Here is a 25321-nt window from a genome sequence, read left to right as displayed (position 1 = left end):
CAGCTGCATGCTTTGTATTCTCCTATCTGTCTCTCATCCAAGAAGCACTTTCTATTTAGTTTGATCTAATCCAAACACTAAAGAAGAAAAACAGCTTGTTGTCGGTGTTTGCGAAAATTAGGGTTTCAAAACCCTAAATTTCAAAATTGCAGCAAATTAGCCCTTTTGTATATGGTTCAGGCACTTGGTTCTTGTGGTTTTGTTTCAATAAATTCTTATAAAGGGGGAGGAGCTAGTTCCCCTCTCAAAGTGGTGTTGACTCCTCTCTCTCTCTCTCTCACACATTTTCATGGTGATAATTGATCAAGTTGGTTAAGTTCAAAGTATTATCATTCTCATGTTCCTCCCCGCGCTTACAACATTAAAGACATTTAGATGCCATGCATCTTAGGAGTACGTATTAAATCTCCCTTTAATAGTCTCAGTGCCTTGCTATCTATATAAGTCTTCCAAAGAAGCTCTGCTGTGTACAACAAACTCATTAATATGCTCTTTTTCTAAATCAACAGCAGCATATAAAACTGGACTATGCCATGATAATTAATTGGACTATATGAAGCCTGACATGCAAAGGTCAAGTCAAGAGCTTCCAACATTCCAAATTCTTCTTTAGTTTTTGTGAGACCCAAGCCATCTGTTGCTTGATAGTAACTTTCCAACTAATAGGATAACCCAGATCCTTGACAACCTTGTGTCTGCAGAATCTGTCCTGGCCAAAGCATAGCATGCCAGTCACAGTGCCTCAAGGACAATAGGTTGGATGCCATAAATTAATGTGCAGTTCAGCAGCTAATCCAAGACAGACAAAATGTCCACCAACACACCCATACACAGGCACAGGCACACTTGCGTGTGTGCGCACACCCCGCAAGCCAAACAGAACAGTTATATTGCATGCATTCTGTGTCCCCAAAATTTTGTGAGCATTTGTTAATGTTCTTGTGCATGTTCTTTGTGTACTGCACATTGATTTGTATGTATTTTTTGTTGATGCTATGGAACATAAGTAGTTAATTGGTAAAATAGTGTGGGCCTAGTATGTAAAATGTGTCCTAATCTCATGAGCTCCATAAATTAAAAAAGGCTTCATTATGATGCTAATAAAACTTAATCAAGTTTTGAAGGGTCATTTGTGCCACCAGTCCCTTGATTGAACAGGGAGTTTGTGTCAATAAGCTTATGTTTCTGTTGGATAGGATGTAACTTAGGCTTTGTTGCTAGGGAATCTAAGCTTCCGCACATGATATTGTACATCAAATCTAAGTCTTAAAATTTCTTACCAGCAAACCAGCATCGTTGCCAGTAAAAAAAGTTGAATGGTTTGAAAAAGAATCTTGCTTTGTAAGCACATTTTCAAAATTTGTTTTTGGGGGAAAGGTTGACTGAAGTTTCTAACAAGTCACACCTTGAAAGCCTGTTATTGAACAATGTAATTACTGTATTTTTCAGTTGCTTCCAGGTTCTTTAAGTGGTAGTTCTTTCAATCATTCACTAGCCATCTAAAAATATATGTACAGTGCAGATGCGGATGTAAGGTTAGCAAGAAGGATAAGACGTGATACAGTGGAACGCGGAAGAGATGTCAACAATGTGCTTGAACAGGTAGTTTGCATAGTTAGAGAAATTAGTATTGCGGCTCCATGTGCCAAGTCATAAGTTGAAACGCTCTGTTAAGAGTCCTTTTCACTTAGTACTCCAGTTCAGTGGTATGTGATATATGGCTGGTAGATAAGAGTATTTTTCTCCATGTTGGACCAATCTACAATTATTAGTATTGTGCTGTGTTGGAGTGTGAGAAACCGAAGTGAAGCTTGCTTTCTGTTTGATTGCATGAACCAACAGCTTGATGAATGTGCTATTAGTGACGTGAAAATTTTGTTCTTCTTTTTCATGTGTTTTGTTGTTGGTTATTAGTTCTCACACCAAATAATAGCACTTTTAATTCATGCTATAGTGGCTATAACTGTCTTTGAAATGTGTTCTGTTTTGTCATACAGTATGCAAAGTTTGTTAAGCCAGCATTTGATGATTTTGTGCTACCTACAAAGAAGTATGCTGACGTTATCATTCCACGTGGAGGTGACAATCATGTTGCGATTGATCTAATAGTACAACATATTAGGACAAAGCTTGGTCAACATGATCTATGTAAAATTTATTCCAACGTTTATGTCATCCAATCTACATTTCAGGTACTTATGATCTTGATTTGTCTTCAATTACAAAGCTGATGTTGGTTTCAATGTTCTTCGGTCATACGGAGGAATTATTCTAGTTGTAACTCATTATTGTAATGGATTAGATTCGAGGGATGCACACCCTAATCAGGGATCAAGAAACAACAAAACATGATTTTGTGTTTTATGCCGATCGGCTTATTCGACTGGTATGGTTCCTCAAAACTTACCTTTTTATCAAAGTCTTTTTGTGGTCAAATGTTGGTCAAATGTCTTGTGTTGATTTAGCTGAGTTGCTATGTTAAGTGTTGAAAGTTTTGTGGGCTAAGTTAAATTAGTTGATAGCTAACAAGACTTCTGAAAGAAAAGAGCTTTACTTACTTGAATCTAATGGTCAAGAGATGGTAGTCGTTAGGAGGCCAATCTGTCTTCTTTTAAAGTAAACATTCAATCCACCCTAGTATGTCAATGTCAATCGAAGAAAATGAACTCTAAACGTTTTTAATTGAGTTGAGAATATGAGTGGCCTTTATCTCAAATCCACCCTTGGTCGATCGCTTTTAGAGATGGTATTCCCAACCTCTACTGCAGAACTTTTGGGTTTAGTGTCCCACCCAAGATTTGAGAGGGGCTGCTATGATTGAGTTAGTGAGGGACATCATGAAGAATTGACATTTTTTGCCTGTTTTTTGTTAGTTTGGTAACCTTTTTCCATTATGGCTGGACACTTTTAGTCTACACTTGGGATTTTCTATAAGGACTGTAGTGTTGCCCTTTTTTTCCTTTTGGCCCAAACACACGGTGGTTTTGTACCCCTCTCTCTTGTCAATACCCTTACTATTGGTACACATAGTAGAATGTGCAATGGCTTCCCTTGTATCAGCCTTGTTGTTCATCAATTTAAGTTCGTCACCTTTATCTTTGCTCTTTAACTTTGTTGTTTGTTCGTATGTTGCCCTCTTCTACTGCCATCTCGAGACAATTGTCCTTTGTGGAGGTAGGGGAAGAAAACTGTTTTAGGGGGTCTCTACCCTTAATCTGAAGAAGGATACATGGCAGTCTTGAGATGGAGAGATGAGAGCTGCCCAGGAGAAACGAGTCAAAAGAAAATTTTTGCACCTAATCCTCCTCCTCATACTTATACACCATCTTCGGCATAGCCATCTCATGCCTCCCTTTATAGGCCTTTATCGTTGGTGTAAATTTGGAGCCCCTAGTTGGAGGAGGACATCTTTGGGTGCAATGTTGGTGGGAATCCCTCACATATCTTGCATGATGCTGAGCTAAAAATGCAACAGCTTTATTAAAACAGCCCCAAAACTTAATTAATTAATGGATTACACTTTTAAGTAAAAAGAAATGCATTCTTAAATAGTGTTTGTGTCCCATAAGCTCAAATCGTAATTGGGAGGACCCAAACTTTCTATAAATGGGCATGTTGCCCTCCACTCAGCTTGCAACTTGTAGGTGCTAGAGCTTTGCCGTCCACACCTCATACGTGGAGGATATCTCAGCCAAAGCTTCACCATTGTCTTCTACCACCATCAGGCTCTTGGTTCTCAGTCATTCCTCACAGAAAAGACTGTTTCCAGCCATCATATCCTTTCTGTTCGTTAAGGTGGCTGCAGTCTACCATCTAGAGGTTGCTCATAGTTATTGCCCCGATTTAGTGCATTTTACTTTGCCTTGATTGCTTCAAGGTGGAAAGACACCCTTACGTGGAAGGAGTTGATTCCAATGGTCTTGGATCAAGAGGAACAACTCAAAGGTCAAAATGCTTCCAAGACGGAGGTCTTGATAGATTAGCATTCTCAACAAAAGGACAAGAAGAAGAAGAAGAAGAACGACAAGAAGATCAAGGAAGACAAAGCTAAGGAGTCTACTTGTCACATTTGTGACAAGACAGGTCATTGAAAGAAGGATTGCCTTGATAAGGACAAGAAGGATACTAAGAAGGAGAAATCTACAAAGGACTTTGGAGCGATGGTTGCTTCTTTCTCAACTACCTTTTTCCATTTGGAGGTGATTAAGGATTCGACATTGGTAGCTTCTAATGTAGCTGATGGCCCCATAACCTCGCGAGTGGATTATGGACAATGACACTTCTCGCCACCTGATTCCTTCTATAGATGATATTGCCCATATGCATCCAATGCATGGGCAAATTCTCATTGATGATAGCTCTTCAATCCCCATCAAAGGCAAAGGTGACATGCAACTAATCTTGGATGGGCATGGTGGTGCTTATGTTGTGCTAAGAAATGCACTTAGCCACTTAAACAACCCCAAAATATGTTTATTTTAGGCTTATTTTAGCCAAAACCCTAAAATGAGCGGATCGAGAAAGTTAAGTGGGAGAGGATCTAGAATCCTAATTTTCTGTAAATTGGTAGCTAGCCCTCCACTCTTTCACAATCTCGTTTTTGCAGGTTTCAAGTGTTACCAGCTTGCTGTCCACACCCCGGTCACGGAGGATATCTCAGTCCTTGCTGTCCATTACTATTCCCTACAGTCTGACGCCTGTTTTCAGCTCTCCACACGTTGATTGTTGCTGTTTCTGCCTGGCGATTGACTACTGTTCATCTGCACTGCTATCGTACAGCTTGCCATGCCAGCAAACTGCTGCGTTTGCAGGCTCTAGCTGCTGCCCTGACAGTTTTCTCTCTCCTGTCTGTAGTTGCTGCAGTCTTTCTCTCTCCTGTAAGCTGTCCTGCTTGCGTTTTCAGTCTCTCTCTCTCCTGTAGGCTATCCTGCCTGTGTTTTCAGTCTTTCTCTGCTACAGGCTGCAGTCTTTCTCTCTCCTATAGGTTGTCCTACCTGCGTTTTTAGTATTTCTCTCTCCTCACTACTGTCTGCATCAGATTCAACTTCTCACTACTGCGTTTGCTGGTGTTCGATATCCGAAGGTTTGCCTTGCTGCGATTCGGGATTCGTTTGGAGTACGATACACTCTCTAACTCATCACCCCTGCCTTGATTCTAGAGATACAGGAGTTCGAGGTTCAATATTCATTTACTACATAGTATGTTTGTCGCATGAGCATCGTATTATTAGTAGTCATATCATTTCATTTATTCACTGTGTTCATTGTCTTTGAGTTACTCTAACCCTAACCCTAACTGTGTTCTTTTTATTAGTCTGTGCTTTGTCGTACGGTTTCTGTTTATGTTTCTGTGTTAGGGTATTTTTTTTTACATGGTATCAGAGCTTGATACTCTTTGAGAAACCTAGGCCTTTGATTTGAAAGCTCTTCGCAAGAAGCAAGAACAACAGTAGATTCAAATGACTTCGAATACATCAACAATGATTCAGTCTTCAGATCAGCCTATGTTGAGAATCGAGCGACAGTGGGCCGATTAGCTTGCTCCACAAAGTTTCGACATGGTGGGAGAAACATTTGAGTACATGGAAGAAAAGATAGGCAAGGTGACCTCTGTGGAATATAAACTGATCATAGTCTATCGACAAAAGAAGATTGAGGAGCCCGATCGAAGGATTGTCCTTTAAGAAAAGCTTCTAAATGAAGGTATACATGGATTTCACTCTTCAGATGTTACGCGTAAGTCTGATGATGTTGCTGTAGGGCGGTCGAGACCTCCATCAGGGATGGACCCTCCTCTTGGAGAGCAAGATCCGGAGTTTGTTCCATTTTTTTAGACTCTTCCGTCCTCTCCGATGCATGGTACTTTTGATTCGTCTTTTGTGCTTTTTTTTTTTTTAAACCTCTTCTGTTTTGCAATATACTGGTAGAGATCATGTGGAAGAAAGAGTCAAGTCTGTTGACTACGGAGAAGATCCTCTAGAGGATCAATTTTTGTATGTTAACACACGTTGCGGGGATTATAAGAAAAAGCCAGGTAACTCTTCTTTTGTTTTTTCTTCTTTTTCGTCTACTTTATATAATCAGATTGAATTTGGTGTTCCTTTCACTTCGTTACATGGTGTATTATCTTCACAGTTTCATTTTTAGTCTTTAAATGATAAAAATGAATAAATTTTTTTTGCATCTCATACACCTTACTTTCAAAATCCACCCATTCCACCACATTTTTCCGCTGCTTCACTACTTTCATTTACACCATTTACATTTTTATTTCAGACATCTCATGTTACATTGCACATTACACCGGGGAATTATGAAAACATAGGCACATTCTTTAGGAACTCATCCTTCCCTCAGTCGGATGGTGTTCCACCTACCTTATACACACTTTCGAGATCATTGTAGCTTGTTTATCCTACTCAGTCTCTTCCGAGTGTGGATCAGTTGCCTCCACAGTTTGTCTCCATGGCATTGCCTAGTGGACCTTTTGGTCATAATACTGTGTCTCAATCTTACTTTGGACAAGGCTACTGTGTCCCAGTGTCTCCAGTTACACCGGCACCTTATGGAAACATTCATGTTTCAATGCCTCCGCATCAATCGGCACTCATTGGACACTCACAACCTACTTCTGCCTATCTACCTCTTCTCTCTCCTTTTTACTCTTATCAAACACTCTCACCTCCACCATCTTTCCCACTATCATCTTATTCCACCCATCCGACACCTCATGGTTCTAGCTCATTTTCTGTCAAGAATGCATTTAATGACAAGACTCGTTTTAACGGGTCAAACTTTACTACTTGGTCGAATTTGATGAGACATGTTCTTGATTCACAAAACCTATGGGATCTAGTGCAGGGGTTGGAATCCCAACCCGATCCTGCATTTGTTCCATACGAGGTCATCCACTCATGGAAGGCTAGGAATGCCTCCGCTATTGTCGAGTTGATGCAGGGCTTATTGCCAGAGTTTCATTCTCAGCTTCAGCATTTTGACTTAGCGTCAGAGCGATGGGCACACTTGACTGACTGCTATGCAGCTCGAGATAGGATGTGTCGTATTAATCTTGACCATGAGCTTTAGCTTTTCAAAATCACTTACCGGGATGACTTGAAAGTCAAGTTGGCTGAGTATCGGCGTCTCCTTGCTGAATTTTCCACTACAGGGCCTCCCAAGTTCTTTGACAATCAGGTCACATTGTTCCTAAATAAACTCCCCAAGAAATACTTCAATTTTGTGGAAGGAATAGTTTCAAAGCCTACCATGTCTACAGTCTATGAATTTGAGTGTCAGCTGTTGTGTTACGCACGGTTGTTCGTTTAGTTTAATATGAACTCCTCTTTAGAGGAGGCTCTTTTTGCTCATTCTCAGAAAGGGCAACAAGGGAAGGGTAAACCAAACCAAATCTACACTCAAAATTAAAATCAAACTCAAAAGCTAAATCAATTTAGGGATTCTCCAGGAAACTCCCAGTCACAGCTCAAACGTGGGTGTCAGAATGTACCTAAAAAGAATAGATATTGTCAGCATTGTCAAAAGGCTGGCCATTTTGATGACGAGTATCGATCAAAGGTACGAGGCACAACACCATAACCTAAGTCTCAGACCCCTGCCTCTCAGTCGGGCAACCGTCAGCAAGGGAGGTAGGGTGATGACAAGGGGTAGTTTAAAGATCAGACTCACACTGCCACTGCACAGTCATCTCAGTCGACAATGTTCTCAACTCTAGAGGGCTTGTTTGACTGGTTTGCAAAGGCCCATATCGTCTCCATAGAGACATCAAATGCGAGTCTCGTCCACATCTGTGAGTTGCCTCCCGACGAGATTACTGCAAAGGCCCACTCGTCACAGCCAAGCACTTCAACTTCAGTTTGGATTGTAGACAGTGGAGCTACACATCACATGACTCCTATAGAGGACATTTTCCGTATCTGAGTCCCTGTAGCCGGGCGGGTCCGTGTAGGAAACAACTCCTCGGTCAAGATTCAAGCTCAAGGTTGCGTCAGTTTTGCCATTGACAAGGGTCCGGATCTGGCTTTGTTGGACAATGTATATCATGTCCCTCAGCTTGGGGTGAACTTGTTATCTGTTCAGCAGCTTTGCCGGTTGGGGCGAGCAGTTTTCTTTACAACGACCACAGTCAAGGTCCTTGACTCTTTGATTGGTTTAGTGATTGCTCGCGGTGAGGTGGCACAACCTAATTGCCTATATCACATGACACACTTTCTGACCGAGCCGACTGTCGAAGGCTTCGTGTTCCATAGCTTCCGGGCCTTAGCCACATCTTGGGAGTTTACGCACGATGAGCGTCTTTGACATTTTCGCTTAGGGTATCTTGGTTATGATTCACTTTATGAGTTGTCACGCCGTGAGTTGGTTGAGGGTCTTCCACGCTTGAAGCTAGCTCGAGATGTCTTTAAAGATTGTCAACTCAGGAAGTAGCAGCGTATCCCATTTTCTCAGCAGTCTATACATAGAGCTGAGGAGCCTCTTAGATTGATTCACGTTGATCTTTGTGGGCCGAGATCCACTGCTGCTTTAAATGGTGCACTGTATTTTTTTTTTGATAGTGGATGATCATTCTCGATGCATATGGGTGTACTTTCCCAAGCATAAGTCAGATGCTTTCATATATTTTTCTGCTTGGGTGCTGTTGGTTCATAACCAGACTGGTCGTCATGTTGGATGCATGAGGAGTTATAGCAGTGGTGAGTTTATCTCCCACGAGTTTTCCGAGTTTCTATAGAAGCATAGCATTTCTTGCCCGCTCACCTTCATCAACTCCCCCTCTCAAAATGGAGTTGTAGAGTGTAGGAACCGCACAGTCATGGAAATGACATGCTCTATGCTGTTCACAGCAGAGCTTCTTGAGTGCCTTTGGGTGGAGGTTGTTAACACTTCGGTGTACATCCTCAATCGGTGTCCGACTGTGGCTCTTCCTCAGAAGACCTCGTATGAGGCATTTTTTGGCTCTCGGCTTGTTATTTCCCATTTCAGAGTCTTTGGGTGTCATGCGTACACACACACACACACGTGATGACAAGATAGGTAAGTGCGCTCCTCGAGCTGATCTCCTTATTTTTGTGGGATATTCCTTTGAAGCGAAAGCTTATTGTTTGTTCAATCCTTGGACAAACAAGGTGATCGCTAGGCAGGATGTTGTTTTTGACAAGAGGGATACCCTAGGACAGCTCTTCGATCCACACACCTATCGTTTTGTTGTAGGAAAACTTCTTTGGTTAATTCACACTAGGCTAGATTTAGCTTAGTTAGTATACTCAGTCAGTATTTCATAGCACCTAGGATGTCACATTGGATTGCATGTCTTCGTGTGTTGTGTTATTTGCGGTGTACTTTTTCTTATGGCTTGACATATGGTTCTGGCTTATGTTTGCAGGGGTATACTGATGTTGATTGGGTAGGAGATCTGGACACTCGGCATTCCCATGGAGGCAACCTCTTTACCTTGGGCACGGCTCCCATTTCTTGGTCCAGCCGTAAGCAAGAGACGGTGGCGGCTTTCCGGTCGAGGCTGAGTACCGGGCTCTCTTCGATGGCACCATCGAGGCCATCTATCTGAGGAGTTTACTGGTGGCGCTTCATTTTCCATGTGACTCTCCCACAATTGTCTATTGCGACAACTAGAGTGCCATTGCCCTTGCGGGCAATCTGATCATTACACCATGGACATGGCATGTGGGAGTCTACTTTTACTTTTCTAGAGAGCAGGTTGAGCTAGGCACTATTTGCCTAGAGTTTGTGCCTTTATCAGATAATTTTGCAGATATCTCGACGAGAGCGGTCAACCGGCCGGTTCTACAGTGCCTGCTACCTAGGATCGGCTTGGGAGTCTACTTTTACTTTTCTAGAGAGCAGGTTGAGCTAGGCACTATTCGCCTAGAGTTTGTGCCTTCATCAGATAATTTTGCAGATATCTTGACGAGAGCGGTCAACCGGCCGGTTTTACAGTGCCTGCTACCTAGGATCGGCTTGGGTACACCCTCCCCTACTTCTTCAGCTTGACGGGGTGAGGGTGCTTTCCTCTTGCTTTCCCTTCCAATTTAAGAGGGGGCGGCTCCTACTCTTGTTCGTGATAGTGATGATGATTACAGTTTTTTAGACATTATATTCACTTATTCTTTTGTATTGTATTATGGGCATTTGTAACTTCATCCGCACTATCAGGATGACTTGATTGTAAAAGGGCACTTGGGCAAGTGAACACTTTCCCTGTGAGGGCACTATCCCAGTGGCATCGTTACATAGCATATTGCATGAGCATGACATCTTACATCTCCCTTTGCATTACCCTATGCATTGGCATTCTGTTCATGTCAACATGCATCTATGCATATTTATCTCTTTTCGGTCTTTTGAAGTGGTCAACTCTAGGATCCACCGTATTCGTAGCATAACACATGGCAGTTTTTCTAAAGGCAGTTTCCCTACCCTTGCTTGCTTGCTTTGCTTGTTGACAGTTTTTTTTTTTTGCCTCTCACATATTCAACACATGATTGGCACATACATTCACTTTTATCATCCTTAGGCACTTATCCTCGTCAGTGCAAGGGATTGGCTTGCTAGTTTTGTGAATAACTAGGATTTAAAACTCTCTTTATCTTTTCCTATCTGTCACTTAATCGGCTGTTGCCACTATATTACGTATGTATTTTCAAAACACTTAAAAAAAAAAAAAAACAAGTCCATTGTTGATTCCATCCGCCTTTGTAGGCCTTGGTAGGCCCTTGGGCAGCGGACAAGCACCCTTGGTCCGATGCCTTCATCTCTCTGGGGTGATCACTTTGGCTCCTTGGGTAAGATATCCATCGCCTCTGTAGTCTTGGTAGGCCACTGGGCAGCCGACGTGCACCTTTTGTCCGATGCCCTGGCTGCTTTGGGGTGGGACGCCTTGGGGTAAATCAAAATTTAGGTTGGCCTACTTTTCTCGCCCTATTTTGGGCCCGAGCAGGGGTGTTGTGCTAAGAAATGCACTTACCTACTTAAACAGTCCCAAAACATGCTTATTTGAGGCTTATTTTAGCCAAAATCTTAAAACGGGGAGCGGATCGAGGAAGTTAAGTGGAAGAGGATCTAGAACCCTTATTTTCTATAAATTGGCAGCCAGCTCTCCACTCTTTCACAATCTTGTTTTTGCAGGTTTCAGGTGTTACTAGATTGCTGCCTATACCCTGGTCACGGAGGACATCTCAACCCTTGCTGTCCATCACTATTCCCTATAGTCTGGCGTTTGTTTCTAGCCCTCCACACGCTGATTGTTGCTGTTTCCGCTGGCGACTGACCGCTGTTCATCTACATTGCTGTCATACAGCCTGTCACGCCAGCAAACTGCTGCGTTTGCAGGCTCCAGCTGCTGCCCTGACAGTTTTCTCTCTCTTGTTTGCAGTTGTTGCAATCTTTTTGTCTCTTGCAAGCTGTCCTGCTTGCGTTTTCAGCCTTTCTCTCTCTTGCAGGCTGTCCTTCCTGCGTTTTTAGTATTTCTCTCTCCTACAGGCTCCGTTTTTAGTCTTTCTCTCTCCTCACTGCTGTTTGCATCAGATCCAACTTCTCACTACTGCGTTTACTAGTGTTTGACATTTGGATATTGCCTTGTTGCGATTCGGAATCTATTTGGAGCACGACACACTCTCTAGCTCATTATCCCTACCTTGATCCTAGGGATACAGGAGTTCGAGGTTCAGTATTCATTCACTGCATAGTGTGTTTGTTGCATGAGCATCGTATTATTAGTAGTCATATATCATTTCATTTCATTTGTTCATTGTGTTCATTGTCTCTGAGTTACTCTAACCCTAACCCTAACGGTGTTCTTTTTATCAGTCTGTGCTCTGTCGTACGGTTTCTGTGTTAGGATATTTTTCTTTACAGCTTATATATCAAAGGTTCTCTGTGCGTTGGGTTTAGGATATCATTTTTTTTTTCGTGAGCAAAATTTGCGCACTTGGCGTTCTGGTTGAGTTCGATAAGAACTCCTTTTGAGTTCTTGATAGGGATTTGAGATAGGTTCTTTGTGTAGGTCACAAGGAGATTTGAGTCTACAAGATGCAGACTTCCATCAAGGAAGGTGGCTTGTCGTTAGCTTAACATGGATTGGGGTAAGCCATCTCCTGTGTGCGTCTTGCATTCGTGGCAAGCAACATAGAGATGCGATTCTTAATAAGGCTATGTGAAGGGCAAAGGAGCTTTTAAAGCTTGTTTCAACAGGCTTACGTGAACTGATAAGAACGGAGTCCCATATGAGTTCTATACTTTATGCTAATTGTTGATGATTTTAGTAGGATGACATGGACATATTTCTTGGAGTTGAAGTTTGAAGCAGTCTCACACTTCAAGGATTAGTTGATCTTCGAGGAGAATAGGTATGGTGGAAACTCAAGACCCTGCAATTCAATAAAGGAAGGGAGTTTGTCTCTAACGAGCTACTTGGGCTTTGTGCAGAGCTTGTCATTCATTAGGAGTTTGCCAACACAAACACACCTTAGAAAAATGACACGTTGGAGTGGAAGAATTATAGTGTGATCGAGATGGTGCAGATTAGGATGGAGCATTAGCAGACACCACAATGCAGATGAGTTAAAGTAGTGGCCATTGTTGTCCGCATCCTTAATCAATACCATGACACCTTTTGAGGCCTCCTTTGGTCTTAAACCGGATGTGTCTTATTTTAAGGTGTGCGGGTGTGATGTCCATGTTTATCCAAAAACGACTATAAAAATGGCCATTTTAGTTAGTAAGGACGACCTTTAAAAATCATGATGATGAAACACAGAGAGAGAGAAGTTTTAGCCGGCTTCCAAAAGACAGGCGTCCTTGGGTTATAGTTTGTAGTCATAAGGATACATGCTTTATGTTCTCGTTATATGGGAGGTCTACACAATTTGAGATGTTCGGTTTGTGGACTTTTCAGGTATAGGGGGGGATGCTAAGCATCCCATCCTTGGATATTCGGGTTGGGCACTTAAGCCAGTGCCTTTGGAGCCTATTCCTCTTGAGGCTCCACCTTCAATGGAGAAGGAGATTGCTTCACCACTAAATTCACCTATTGAGGTGGCATCAGGATGTTCTAGAGACTTTATCATAGGCAGAGTGACGAGGAGGGTATTGACCAGGCGTCCTTGGGTTATAGTTCGTAGTCATAAGGATACATGCTTTATGTTCTCGTTATATGGGAGGTCTACATGAGTTGAGATGTTCGGTTTGTGGACTTTTCAGGTATAGGGGGGGATGCTAAGCATCCCATTCTTGGAGATTCGGGTGGGGCACTTAAGCCGGTGCCTTTGGAGCCTATGCCTCTTGAGGCTCCACCTTCAATGGAGAAGGAGATTGCTTCACCATTGAATTCACCTATTGAGGTGGCATCGGGATGTTCTAGAGACTTTATCATAGGCAGAGTGACGAGGAGGGTATTGACCTTGTTGGAAGGACATGTATTTTTAATGCTTAGCTTTGGCATTATTTAAGTTGTGTACATGTGATGTACACTTGTGAAATGCAAGTCAGTTAAGTAATAGTGAGACCTTAGTAACCTTGGTGATTAGCGGGGGTGACATTGGCAAAAGTTGTAATAAGTTATGCTTGGTAGCTACTAGGTGGTACTTGGCGTCAAAACTTGGCCTAGAATATTTAATTAGCTAGTAGTGTTAGTGGTGACACCAGGGGATTGGCATTAATGAATGAATGAATTAATGCTAGTTTCAAGCTAATGAGTACTTAGGATCACTTGGGTGATAAATCGGCCTAGCCACTTTAATTATTGGCTAGTCATGTTATTGTTTTGAGCAAAAAATAATTATTAACTTAATTTTCAGAATTAATATTATTAAAATTAATTTAAGAAAGTCGGATAATGTTGGAAATTGTTTTGAAAGGTTGCCACTTGGCAAAATGTGCTCATGCAAGTGGGAAAAATGTTTTTGAGGAGAGAGAGAGAGAGAGAGAGAGAGAGAGAGAGAGAGAGAGAGAGGGTCTTTCCAGCCTTGTGCAAGCTGATAGAGAAATAAAGAAAAATCTATTAATGTCTCTAGAAGGCCAGGATGGCCTATGAGACCATAACCAATACAATTGGTATCATCATCTCTCATCAGAGAAGAAAAACAAAATTATGTCTAGATCTACATGATAAATTGAAATGGGAAATGAAAAATAAGGAAAGGGCATAGAGTATCTCCCTCTTAGTCTATGGAAACCACCAAAACTCTGCTTGCTATCCCGGATTGAGTCAATGTGGTAATCTTCATTTGTAGCAAGCAATCGTGGCACGAATGTGTCGCATATGAGCATGCCTATGTTGCCGAGTAGGTATCCTAGGGCGTCATGCTTTGCATAATGTTGTAGCTTTGTCTACTGTGATGCCACTTGATGATGTCCCTCGATGGCGCCTGTCAGTAGGAGATGTGTTGGAAATGCAATCCAAACTTGCTAGAGAAAACTAGCTTACTATCGGTGCAATGGTGATGAGTTGAGACTAGGTTTGTATCCTAGGCTAAATGGTGGGAAGATTTCCATATTTGGATAGACCGAAGGTCATCCATCACCTTAAGGTTTTGGGGGCTAGATGGCTAGCCCAATTATGGAAACTTGAAATTAAGTGTACATTAGTGTGAACAATACTGGAACGAGTGATCTCTTGGGGAGGGGAGGTACAAGGGTCCCCACGCACTTTCTAACTTGGTATTAGAACTCAAGTTGCTGAGCTTGGTGGCACTAGGACCTCAACCAAGGTGTGGCTTGAGGGGGGGTGTTGTAAATGCAATCCACACTTGCTAGAGGAAACTAGCTCACTATCAATGTGATGGTGATGAGTTGAGACTAGGTTTGTATCCTAAGTCAAATGGAGGAAGATTTCCATATTTGGATTGACTGAAGGTCATCCATCACCTTAAGGTTTTGGGGGCTAGATGGCTAGCCCAATTATGGAAACTTCCAGTTAAGTGCACATTAGTGTGAACAATATTGGAATAGGGGACCTCTCGGGAAGGAGAGGTACAAGGGCCCCTAGCCACTTTCTAACTAGATGTAGTGTCTAAGGTAGTAGTGGTTGGGGAGATAGCTATATTGAAAAAGTCCGAATTACTCTGTGGAGGGGTGGACGTGGCTGGGATTGGGTGTGATCCCATAATAATGCTACTTTGCGTTGTTGGAGCTCCAATAAGAAAAGACCCAAACATCTCTGGTCCTCGTAGTCCATCACTCGTCTCAATGGTCTAAAGCCCTCCTTAAAGAGGCAATGGTAGCGGCCGCGGATATCATAGTATACAATACATCTACAAATGTAGTGTTACTCTGTCTCGGGCTTCCATCTGCAAAGCTAGCATATCCCCTCATTTGCTCCAACATGATTCCATTGACCTGTTTGAATCATTAGCTGATGTGATGAGGTGCAGATCTGTCCAATAGCAACTCGAAGCCCATCAGAGAGTTGAGCATCCATATATCTCGGCCTCACTATGAAACCATCATGGGAAAGTTGCAAGAAGTGACACTGGTATTGTGCCATCTTCATGCCTAATGGGAAAGGGGGCTTGGACCAAGTCCTCTTTGTCTCCACTTTAGTGATGTTTGCTTTGATTACTCTATTCAACTCTGAACGGCTGAAACTCAAAGTGGGACAATCAAGGGCTGTTATTGAACAGTGGCAATTTGTCTATATTCATGCCATGCAAGTTCAGCCAGGTGCTCATATGTGCGTACCAAATTTGTCTATCTCCCTCTGATGCAAGCTGTCTTGAAGACTCCAAAGCTAGCCTAGGGTATCGGTCTTTAGGTAGCTGCCATATCCTCTGTAGGAAAGTGATTGCTTGGAATAGTGCCTTCACTACCATGGGTGTTGCACCCAATGCTTTTCGGATGGTCTCTTGTGGTATTGAGGCTTTTGCCCTTATCATATGTGCTTTCATCATGACCAGTGGTCTCTCCATATGTTCCTAGCCATCATAATGTTGTGCTTTAGGTCCGTTATAGTCCATGGGAGGCACCCGTCTAGTGTGATAAAGGCTTGGGTCCCTAATGGCTGCTCCATAGAGTAGTGTGGGCATAAGTAAAGCGTGAAAGAGCCACAACTTGGTACGGGGCTCCTTGAACTTTATGTATGCACACTGTCGCTCTAGAGTCCCAAACCTACATATGCTTGTGCAACTAGCCTTTGAAGTCTCCTTCCATGAAAACTACGGTCCTTTGAAAGTGACCTCGAGGTATACATTTTATCTAACCATTTCCACAGACTGAACGTCATATATAAAGTGATGCTTTGAGTGTGTTGCCCAAGCTGCTGAGGTGTTAAAGTCTAATTTTAGTCTTTCCAAGATTAACCTTGAGGCCTTTCTCTTCACAAAACACATGCAATGCATCTAGATGTTGTTGAAGCCCCTCAGGTGAATTTGAGATGAGCACAATATCATCTGCATATAGCAAAATTGGTATCAATACCCTTGCCAAGATGGCTTCCATACCACCCTATCTCTGTATGTAATCTGAAATCTCGTCAATGTACAATCCAAACGGCAAAGGGGAGAGTGGATAGCCTTGCTTTACACCAACCGTGCTAGACACTGAGTCTGTTGTGCCTCCAGGCACTCACTCTTGTCACTGTCTCACACAATGTATAAATACACCACTACATATCCTCTAGGACTCCAATGGTTTGCAACCTTTGCATGAGTCTTGCACATGGTACTGTATCAAAAGCTTTGCGGAAATCCACGAAACAACAATAGATTTTTTGCCTTTGTGATCGTCCCTCCTCAATCAAGGCCCTCAGTGTGAATATATGGTCTAATGTATTGTATCCTTGGCGGAAGCGAGCTTGTCCTGCAGACTGTATCCCCTTTGTTTCAGCCCACCAACTCAACTCATGCTCCACAATAGAGGCATATATCTTTGCTAGCATATGGCCAATCATAATAGTGTGGTAATTGTTAGTGATCAATGGATCTCCGCTCTTAAAAAGCGACACTATTGTGTGGTCATACCAACTTGCTGGAAACCCTTTACATACAGCTCTATTGAAGATATTTGACAAGATAGTGCATAACATGCGTGTGCAAAATGTTTTGCCACAAGGCCATCTTGATCATGTGCTCTCCCATTCTTTGACCTCCAAATGGCATACCTCACCATTTTTTCTGTAAAGAATCCACATTGTGTTGGCCTAGAGTTTGATGGATAGGGAATTTGCTCTTGTGATGGAACATCATACAGTGCACTAACATGTTCATGCTATACCGTAGGTGATATGAACTGAATTGGGGATTGTCTACCATGAAATTTCCTCCATGCCTTCTTGTTGTCCTTGCTATACTGATCAGCTTGTTAGATATCTCAAAATGCTTAATTTTTGGAATTAATGTTGGCTATCCCATTACATAGTCCACAATGTTGGCTCCCTTCTTGTTATTCCAACAAGTGAAAGCATCTGCTCCCGGCCATCTCAATAAGCCATTGAATATAGCTAATCCGTGAGCACTTCCTAATGCTAGCAAAGGGGATCCAGATGATGCCATCTCCTTATCTTGAGATGTCCTGTGAAGCCCTAGTTTGTCCAATGCCAATTCCTTAAATATCTCATGTTCAATATCATAAAGGCTGACTGCTCACTTCTTGTTCGAGCATTAAAGTCCCCCATTAGTAGTATGTTCCCAATGCTTGCATACTACTTTTGGGGGACTTTAATGCTCGTATCTAATGCTAGTTGAATTGGTAGGTAGGAAGTAACATATTGCAACATATAGATCCCTCGGGTGCCCTATCCTTAGTCTTACCCACACATATCTAGCTTGCACATCTCGTGACACTACATGAATCATGCCTTGGAGGCTCTCACGATAAAGAATAGCCACCCAATCGGACCCTCTAGTTCCTCTTAGCCTATGAGGCCGAGGCTTGTAAACACTCCCATTGGTATCACACAACATTTAGTAATCTAGAACTTATACATTGATGTGTTTTTGTATACATAGCTATATGAGTTCCACATAAAGTATCCTCAAAATAACGTGCATCAAGTCTCATTGAACCATGACAATCCCAAAGGGATATCCTTAATATCTCATTGGCCGTGTACTGTCATTGTGACCTTCATTTTGCTATGATTACTCTGCCATCTCTATAGGCAACATACTTACCTTCTTTATGTGCCTCCAACACGGTTGGCATTCTAGCCCTTCTATGCTCTAATTGTGTGGGTGTGAGTTCCTCATCGAGATAAACCTTTTCACCTTTCAAAGTCTTTCTTTTTGAGAGGAAGGCCCTTTTATTATCCACGCCCTCAAATTTCAGCATGAGGATTTGACCTCTTTTGTCACTTGGATCACCTACCGTCCAGGCATCCATAATGCGTGTCTCATTCACACCCATTTTAGCACAAAGTGCCTTAGCATCCTCTAGAGGGGTTCCTTTTTCAGCCCATCCCACCACACGGACACGTAATGCACGGAGTTTCCTTTTTACTTCCTCTTCTAATGTTGCGTTCATTATTTCTACTTTGTTTTGAGGCATCCCTTTGTTTCTTTTGACCACCTCAATGCATTGTGTATTTTCTTTCATTGTATGCTTGACATTTTCTACTTTCTTTTGAGCTCCTTCTACCACATTCACCCATGTGTGCATGTCCTTTTTTAAGCTTTCCACCTCTTTCTTTAATTCCGGTGCAACTGGCATTGCTGTTTGTGCATCCATCATTGACTTGTGTGTTGATAATTCTTTCTTACATTCCTCTAATTGCCTTTTCAGTCCAGCAATCTCCATATCCTTGGCTGCTACGCGTGCATTTGTATCAGATTTCAATGCATCCATATCTACTTTACATGCATCACTTTGTCCAAGTTATCTGTTATATCAACTTGCAAGTAAGCCTTGATTTCTTTGTATTTTGCATCTATAGCAGTATTTAGCTCCCAGCTCCCTTTTGAATGTCTCCTACAATTTGTCATATATGTCTTTTTGCTTTGTATCCATGTCATTCATAACTTTTGTTGCATGCTGCCCCACACCTTTATACATGCTTTCAAGTTTGTATCCATTTTAGCATTTAAGTCCTTTCCCCATGTTTCATGCATTGCATTCATGTCACTTGTTACCTTGTTAATCATTGGTATACATATTGCTGCAATCTTAGCTCTTACGAGGGCTTTCGCGTCATCCAAACCATTTGTTGCAATCAGCCTTTGCATTTTTGTCCATTGCTTGGCACTTGTGGGAGTGGCATTTTCACGAGCTCTCTTGTTTTGTCTTTAGTAAAACTTTTCATCTTTAGTTGGAGTCTTGTACCGCCCCTTTGATGCAGTGCCTCCTGTGGTAAGCCCAATTGGTTGTGTGTCAAGTTTAGTCCTGCTCCCCATTGGTTTCTCTTTCAGTAGTCTTTGCCATCTAGCAATCTAAGACATCCACTCAATGCCAAGAAAGCAGGTCCTTCTACTTGTTTGATTGATGAGCAACCCCTTGCTAGGAATAGTCTCATTGTTGTGCTGGGATGAGACTCACTGTCATTCAGTCAGTGCTTTGATCATGATAGATATCCGTGTTAGTACTCCCAGAGCAGTCATTGTTGCATTAGCACACTCATGTCAATCAGAGCCTCCTTGTCAGTTAGAGCCATCACTGTCGTATCAGTACATTCGTGTGTCAATGCATTAGTCGTGTCAGGTACATTCACGTTAGACATTAGTAGGTAGAGAGAGAGAGAGAGGGGGGGGGGGGCTGCCATGCCACAATAGTTGACAAACCGTTTCTAGCCAGTGTAGGAGACCCTTTAGGCGCTGATGACATGTCCAAAAGAGACTATAGCATAATTTAGCTTAAAATTCTTGGATAGTAGAATCCCTATTGGCCCCAAAACTGGCACCCCTTTTGGTATTTATTTAACTTTATTAACTAATGGATTGGGTAAAGCTAAGATTTCACAATCTTCTTGGCTAATTCAAAAGCCCCTTCTTGTAGATGCAGTCAGCACAAAAAATGGGCCAATTGGCCCTTGAATTTCACCCAGGACTGACTCCAATCGGACCCCAACTGGCCAAATGCTGCCCCAAATTCACAATGGACGGGCTAGCATTTGAATTCCCTGATAATTCCACAATTTTCATTTGCTAATTCGGTGTACAATGGCTTCTACTGATGGCATGGGCCCTGAGGTGGCTGCTAAACTCTAATTTTTGCAGAAATTTAGGCTTTATAGCAGAATTCCCTTTGCTGTCCACCAAATCTGGTTGAGATCTGCTCCAAATGGCGAAGATTAGCTGAGATATTTTGAGAGTTGATTGACGGAGGTGAGAGAATGCTCGGGAGAGAAAATTCAGAGATTTCTTGTGGAGAAACCCTCCAACCTACCTGCTACTTGTTTCAACCAGCAAGAAAAACAGTTACTTGCAGCTTGGGAGCACTAGCATGCTGTCACCAGCCAATTGATGATGTCGCCGGCCCTTGATGGGCCTTCTCTTGCTCTAGCTTGCTTGTTGATGGCTCTAGATGGCTGTTAATTGCTGTTTTCTCCTCAGAAAATGGACCAATAGCCCTCTCTCTCTCCTCCTCTAGATGAAAACTGATTTGAATGGTTGAGATGAAGCCCCAAAAATGTATTCTTAGTTTGCATGTGTATTTTTGCAATCCAATTTTCACCATTATCTGGCCATTAAATTAATTTTCAGAAATAAAAAATTTTGAAAAATAATTTCAGCCCTTTGACCTTGTCCAAATTAAATGTGCCATCCTTAATTAAATTAGCTATGCCATTTGCAGCTTGGAGTGGTCTCCAACCTCTGTTGACCCTTAGAACGGCTTTAAATTAATTAATAAATTAATTAATGCCAATCCTTATTGTCACCGCTGACACTTTATTGGCCAAACAAGTGTCCTAGGGTCATAACTAATACTAATTGACCACCAAAGCCTAGCCGGCATAACTTGAATTGACCACCAAAGCCTAGCCTTTAACACCCATTGCATCCTTGAGGTCCTTGGCTTGTTACCATGAAACAACTACCATTTAGCATCACATGTGCTAAAAAACCTTGCACATTTGATTAATAACTTAATCACATGTTATTAGCAAGATTAAAGTATCTCCAAAATTCACGTCCCTATGATAGGAGGTGGAGATTTTGACTAATGCTGTTGTAAACCCTAATCTACAACAAAAATTAGGGTTTGACTATGACCTCTGGAAGCATGCTCAGAAATTGAAAGCCTAGAGACTTGAATTTTAGTCACTAAAATTGGGGCGATTTCAAGAGATTCAAGTGGCCATTCAGCCAACAAACATTTGGAGTTGAATTTGTTACCCAAGGAACATAATTGAAGACCTATCCTTGAGTAAACCAAGGGGCAATTGGTTTGAAGGCTTGTTGGTCATTCTTGATAGCGAAAGGCGATTGTAAAGCAAAAGAGATTCAAGGAGTCTTAGTTATTCATCCATATTGCAATACAAGTTAAAGAAATACTACGAAGGGCACTAATTTGGGGGCCAAAAAGTAGTCCATTGTCCCAGATTACGTAGTTAATCGTGCATTTCAATTTTATGTAAGTAATTATTTGCTATAATTGTTGGTTAATGAGGTCATTGTTAGCAGAGTATTTATCAGCTCATGTGTGAGTCTGAGCTTGATCTGGGTTGGGCATTTTAATTAGGTATTTTAGGTTTTTTCTGGTGTGGCATTTTATGCCAGTGGAGCATTTTTATGCACCAGTCGACCAGCATTAATGCTGTCCGACCAGCATTATTGCTCCGCACTTTTTTAGCCTATGTATACTCAGTGCTCCTCCTAACTCATCATCATCATCTTCACCATCTGCAGACTCTGTGGAGAGAGGATCCAGTGCTAGTGCCAGTCTGCTCTTCCCGAGGTGCTTCTCGTCGGGACGGTCCTCTATAAGCTCCCCCCGGAGTTTGATGGAGTGGCCAATGCTTTGCGGGCGCAGACATCGTCGACTCCTGTCAGTTTTACACACATGACCTCGATGCTTCTTGAGCATGAGATATCCTTGAGAGTACAGGGGCGGCTTTCGGCACATTATGGAGGTGAGGCTTATGTAGCTTCAGAGAGGGGTGATGGGAAGAAGAAGTCGAAGGCCCAGTGTTACCACTGTGGCAGGAAGAGACATTTGCGCAAGGATTGCAATACGTTAGCGGCTTCCAGGAAGAAGGAGCAGAAGAAGACGCGGGATGTTGACTCTACGGATGAGTCCTCTCCTTCATTCGACTCCGACTCAGATCCTTCGACCAAGGTGAAGTTCAAGGTGCGGAAGGGATCCTTTTCTTCGGATTGCGGGAAGGGCTTGGTGGCCCCTTCCTCAGCTGCTTTCTAGTGGTGGTAATGAGGTCATCCCTCACGACTCTCTTGTGCGAGAGAGGGAGTGTGAGCAGGTGTTCAGATGGGGCAGCCGTGCCTCATCTATACTTTTATACAGGTGCAGAGGTTCCAGAGCGGGACGTCCCTGACGCATCGACTTTAGTCTGGCAGAATCCAATCCTTGAGCTGGGATTGACATCCAGGTTCATGATGAGTTGGTTATTTGACAGAGAGCGGGAGGCTTTCGTCTGGAGCTCACATGAGGGGACACTTTGGCGGTCTGGCCAAAGGCGGGGAATCCATGGTCACCTATGTTCAGGGGCATTTTTGACAGGATGGTCTTGTATGCTACTGCGAGACATTGCTGATGGACACAGAGACATTCTATGATCTTCTCTATTTTCAGGTGTTTGGTACGATCAACATCGACATCAGGTTCTCTCCGAGGCACCTTGGTTTTGGCTTGATCACCCACTGCTTAGGTATCCATGGTTCTACTTGGTGGTTCTATGTTGTATAGTTTCTAATCCCTTTTCATTGTACTATTGTATTGTATCAGATCACCCATGATCTGAGAGAGGGTGTTAGCAGAGTATTTGTCAGCTCATGTGTGAGTCTGAGCTTGATCTGGGCTAGGCATTTTTATTAGGTATTTTAGGTTTTTTCTGGTGTGGCATTTTATGCCAGTGGAGCATTTTTATGCACCAGTCGGCCAGCATTAATGCTGTCCGACCAGCATTATTGCTCCCCACTTTTTCAGCCTATTTATACTCAGTGCTCCTCCTCAGTCATCATCATCATCTTCACCATCTGCAGACTCTGTGGAGAGAGGAGCCAGTGCCAGTGCCCACGCAGCCAGTGACTCACTGTTGTATGTGACTATTTCGTGTTTAGATATTTGGATTCCATTTCCTGTGCATACATCTGAGTTCTCATCTATATCGTGTTCTTTTCTTTTCTCTTTTTGTCTTGTGTTTCAGCAGTTTATTTCAGCACATGTTTATGCTTCCACCGCTGCTCCACTTCTGACAGTCATTACCACCTTCTTCGAGAAGGAAGGCTGGTTACATCCTCCTCATTGGGCACATGATATACTCCATGATGTAGGGATCAAGGGAGTTCTTGAGAAGTGGCAATTGTAGGATGGCTTGTGAGGATCTCAAAGGAACCGAGCGCATTTCTCTGAGCTTGTTTGTATTAACTATTGTTTGATGACTTGTGCCATATAAGATAGGGAGCCCACCTTGGTAAAGGAGGCTTTGTAATCCCAACTGAAGGCTATGGTTCAGGAGTTGGAGGCTATTGAGTAGAATCGCACTTGAGATCTTGTGCCACATTCTGTTCATAGGAAGGTGATCGGTATAGTTAGTTGTTTTCATTTCATTTTCATTGTTATTCTCGAGTTGAGATAACATGGTTAGACGTACTCATTTCTTTTGTCTCATAGACCATCCTAGCTTTTTAGAGACATAAATACACATTTTACTCTTTTTTGGAGAAAAGGCAAAAAAAAAAACTCATTTGCCTTCTCAGGCCCCACGCTCAAGGTGGAAACAGTCTGAAATGTTTTCTTTCCACCATTTTTGTCACGGGGGTTTGAAATGCTGTTTCGGGCAACTATGCTAGTAATCCCACGTTTATAATGTCAAGTGGGTCTTTAAGACCAAATACCACAGCGATGGTGCCCTGGATAAGCACAAGGCACAGATGGTTGCTGAAGGGTTTGCACAATGACCTGGAGTGGATTTCTATGATACCTTTGCACCTATATCTCTGATGGCTATCATTAGGGCTATTCTTACCTTGGCCAGCCATAGGGCAGATTCATGCACTTTTGAGCAGTTCGGACAGCATACCGGAAGTTGTCAGCATGTTTCCAGCTTTTGTGGGCAGGAGGGCAGTGCCGGAGCAGTCTGGGCAGTTGGGCAGGTTCATGTGGCATGCAAGCAGCTGTTGTAGTTTTTTTTGGTTATAATTTTATTATTTTAGTGTAGTCGGACTAGTCTGCAGACTCTCGGCTAGTTTCAGGCTAGCCGACTTGGTTATTTTGTTGCTCTTTTGCTGCCTATTTATACTGCCCAGGTTGGAGCTCACAAATCATTCAGTTTGTGTGTTTGCAGGTGAGAGACTCCAGGTGGAAATTTCCATAGCCCTTTGTACATATCTGTCTCCTTATTCAGCATTCATTCGCTGCAGATTTCCGTGTTCTACTATCTTTTTCTCTTTCTCTCTCTCTTCTCTCCTCTCTCTGTGTTCCTCTCTTTCTTGCAGTCTGTTCACATGTTTCCGCATTTGCTGCACTCTGACAGTTGACAGATTGGCATTGGAGGGATAAGAGTGTATAAGGAGACGAATAGGTCTTTCTGGCAATTTGGGATTCAAGCACCTTCTTTCACCTATGGTCATATATATGTTTTGGAATTCGACTGCAGATTGGCTATAAGATAGCCTTTGTACTAGGCATTCTCTCTCGAGAGTGTCCATCTTTAGAGATGCCTATTCTGTATGTTTGTTTCATGAATTGTTTTGAGTTATTTTTTCTACAAGGTAAGATTAGGGCTGAGTGGAAGGGCAGCCTCCTATTTATAGTTGTTGAGCCTCCCAAATTAGGGGTTGGTTTATGGGACACAAATATTCTCTAGGAAAGTTTGGTAATTTTAATGGAAGTTTGGTAATAAACGTGTTTTGGGGCTGTTTTAGAGAGCTAATCAGTCTGTAATGCATTTTTTAGGTCAAGACTTTCTACTTTAGTTGGTTTAAAACCCTTGCATGAATTTATTCTATAACCTTGTTACATATGGGCAACTAGGAATTTCCTTGTGGGATTTCAAAGTGCCACTTGAAAATAATCTACCTCCCAATATGCATATGTATATGTGATCATCAGACAGGTGTACAAAGCAGCAAGCATTAAGAAGGTGGCTAACAAGGCAGCTTTCTTGCAGAAACATGAAGCATATGCTAAAGTTATTTAGATTCCTAGGAATATTTGAAGAACAAACTCTATCTATTGCCCTGAT

At 42.4% G+C, this 25321-nt stretch overlaps 1 protein-coding gene across 1 annotated transcript in view; it reads left to right on the top strand.

Annotated features, from left to right (window-relative positions):
• Positions 1–25321, top strand: part of LOC148022245 (uridine/cytidine kinase UKL1, chloroplastic-like) — a 53394-nt gene that overhangs the window by 16496 nt on the left and 11577 nt on the right. Inside the window, exons 7-9 of the mRNA XM_087697879.1 lie at positions 1523–1602; positions 1998–2192; positions 2303–2386. Of these exons, the coding sequence (XP_087554005.1) occupies positions 1523–1602; positions 1998–2192; positions 2303–2386 (359 nt within the window). The remainder of the gene's footprint in view (positions 1–1522; positions 1603–1997; positions 2193–2302; positions 2387–25321) is intronic.

This window comes from Lygodium microphyllum, chromosome 17, assembly GCF_053477565.2.
Source record: "Lygodium microphyllum isolate KBCC chromosome 17, Lygodium_microphyllum_v1.1.10, whole genome shotgun sequence".
NCBI classification, from domain to species: Eukaryota; Viridiplantae; Streptophyta; class Polypodiopsida; order Schizaeales; family Lygodiaceae; genus Lygodium; species Lygodium microphyllum.
Note: the sequence above shows the minus strand (reverse complement) of the source record. Positions and strands in the feature narration are given on the sequence as shown.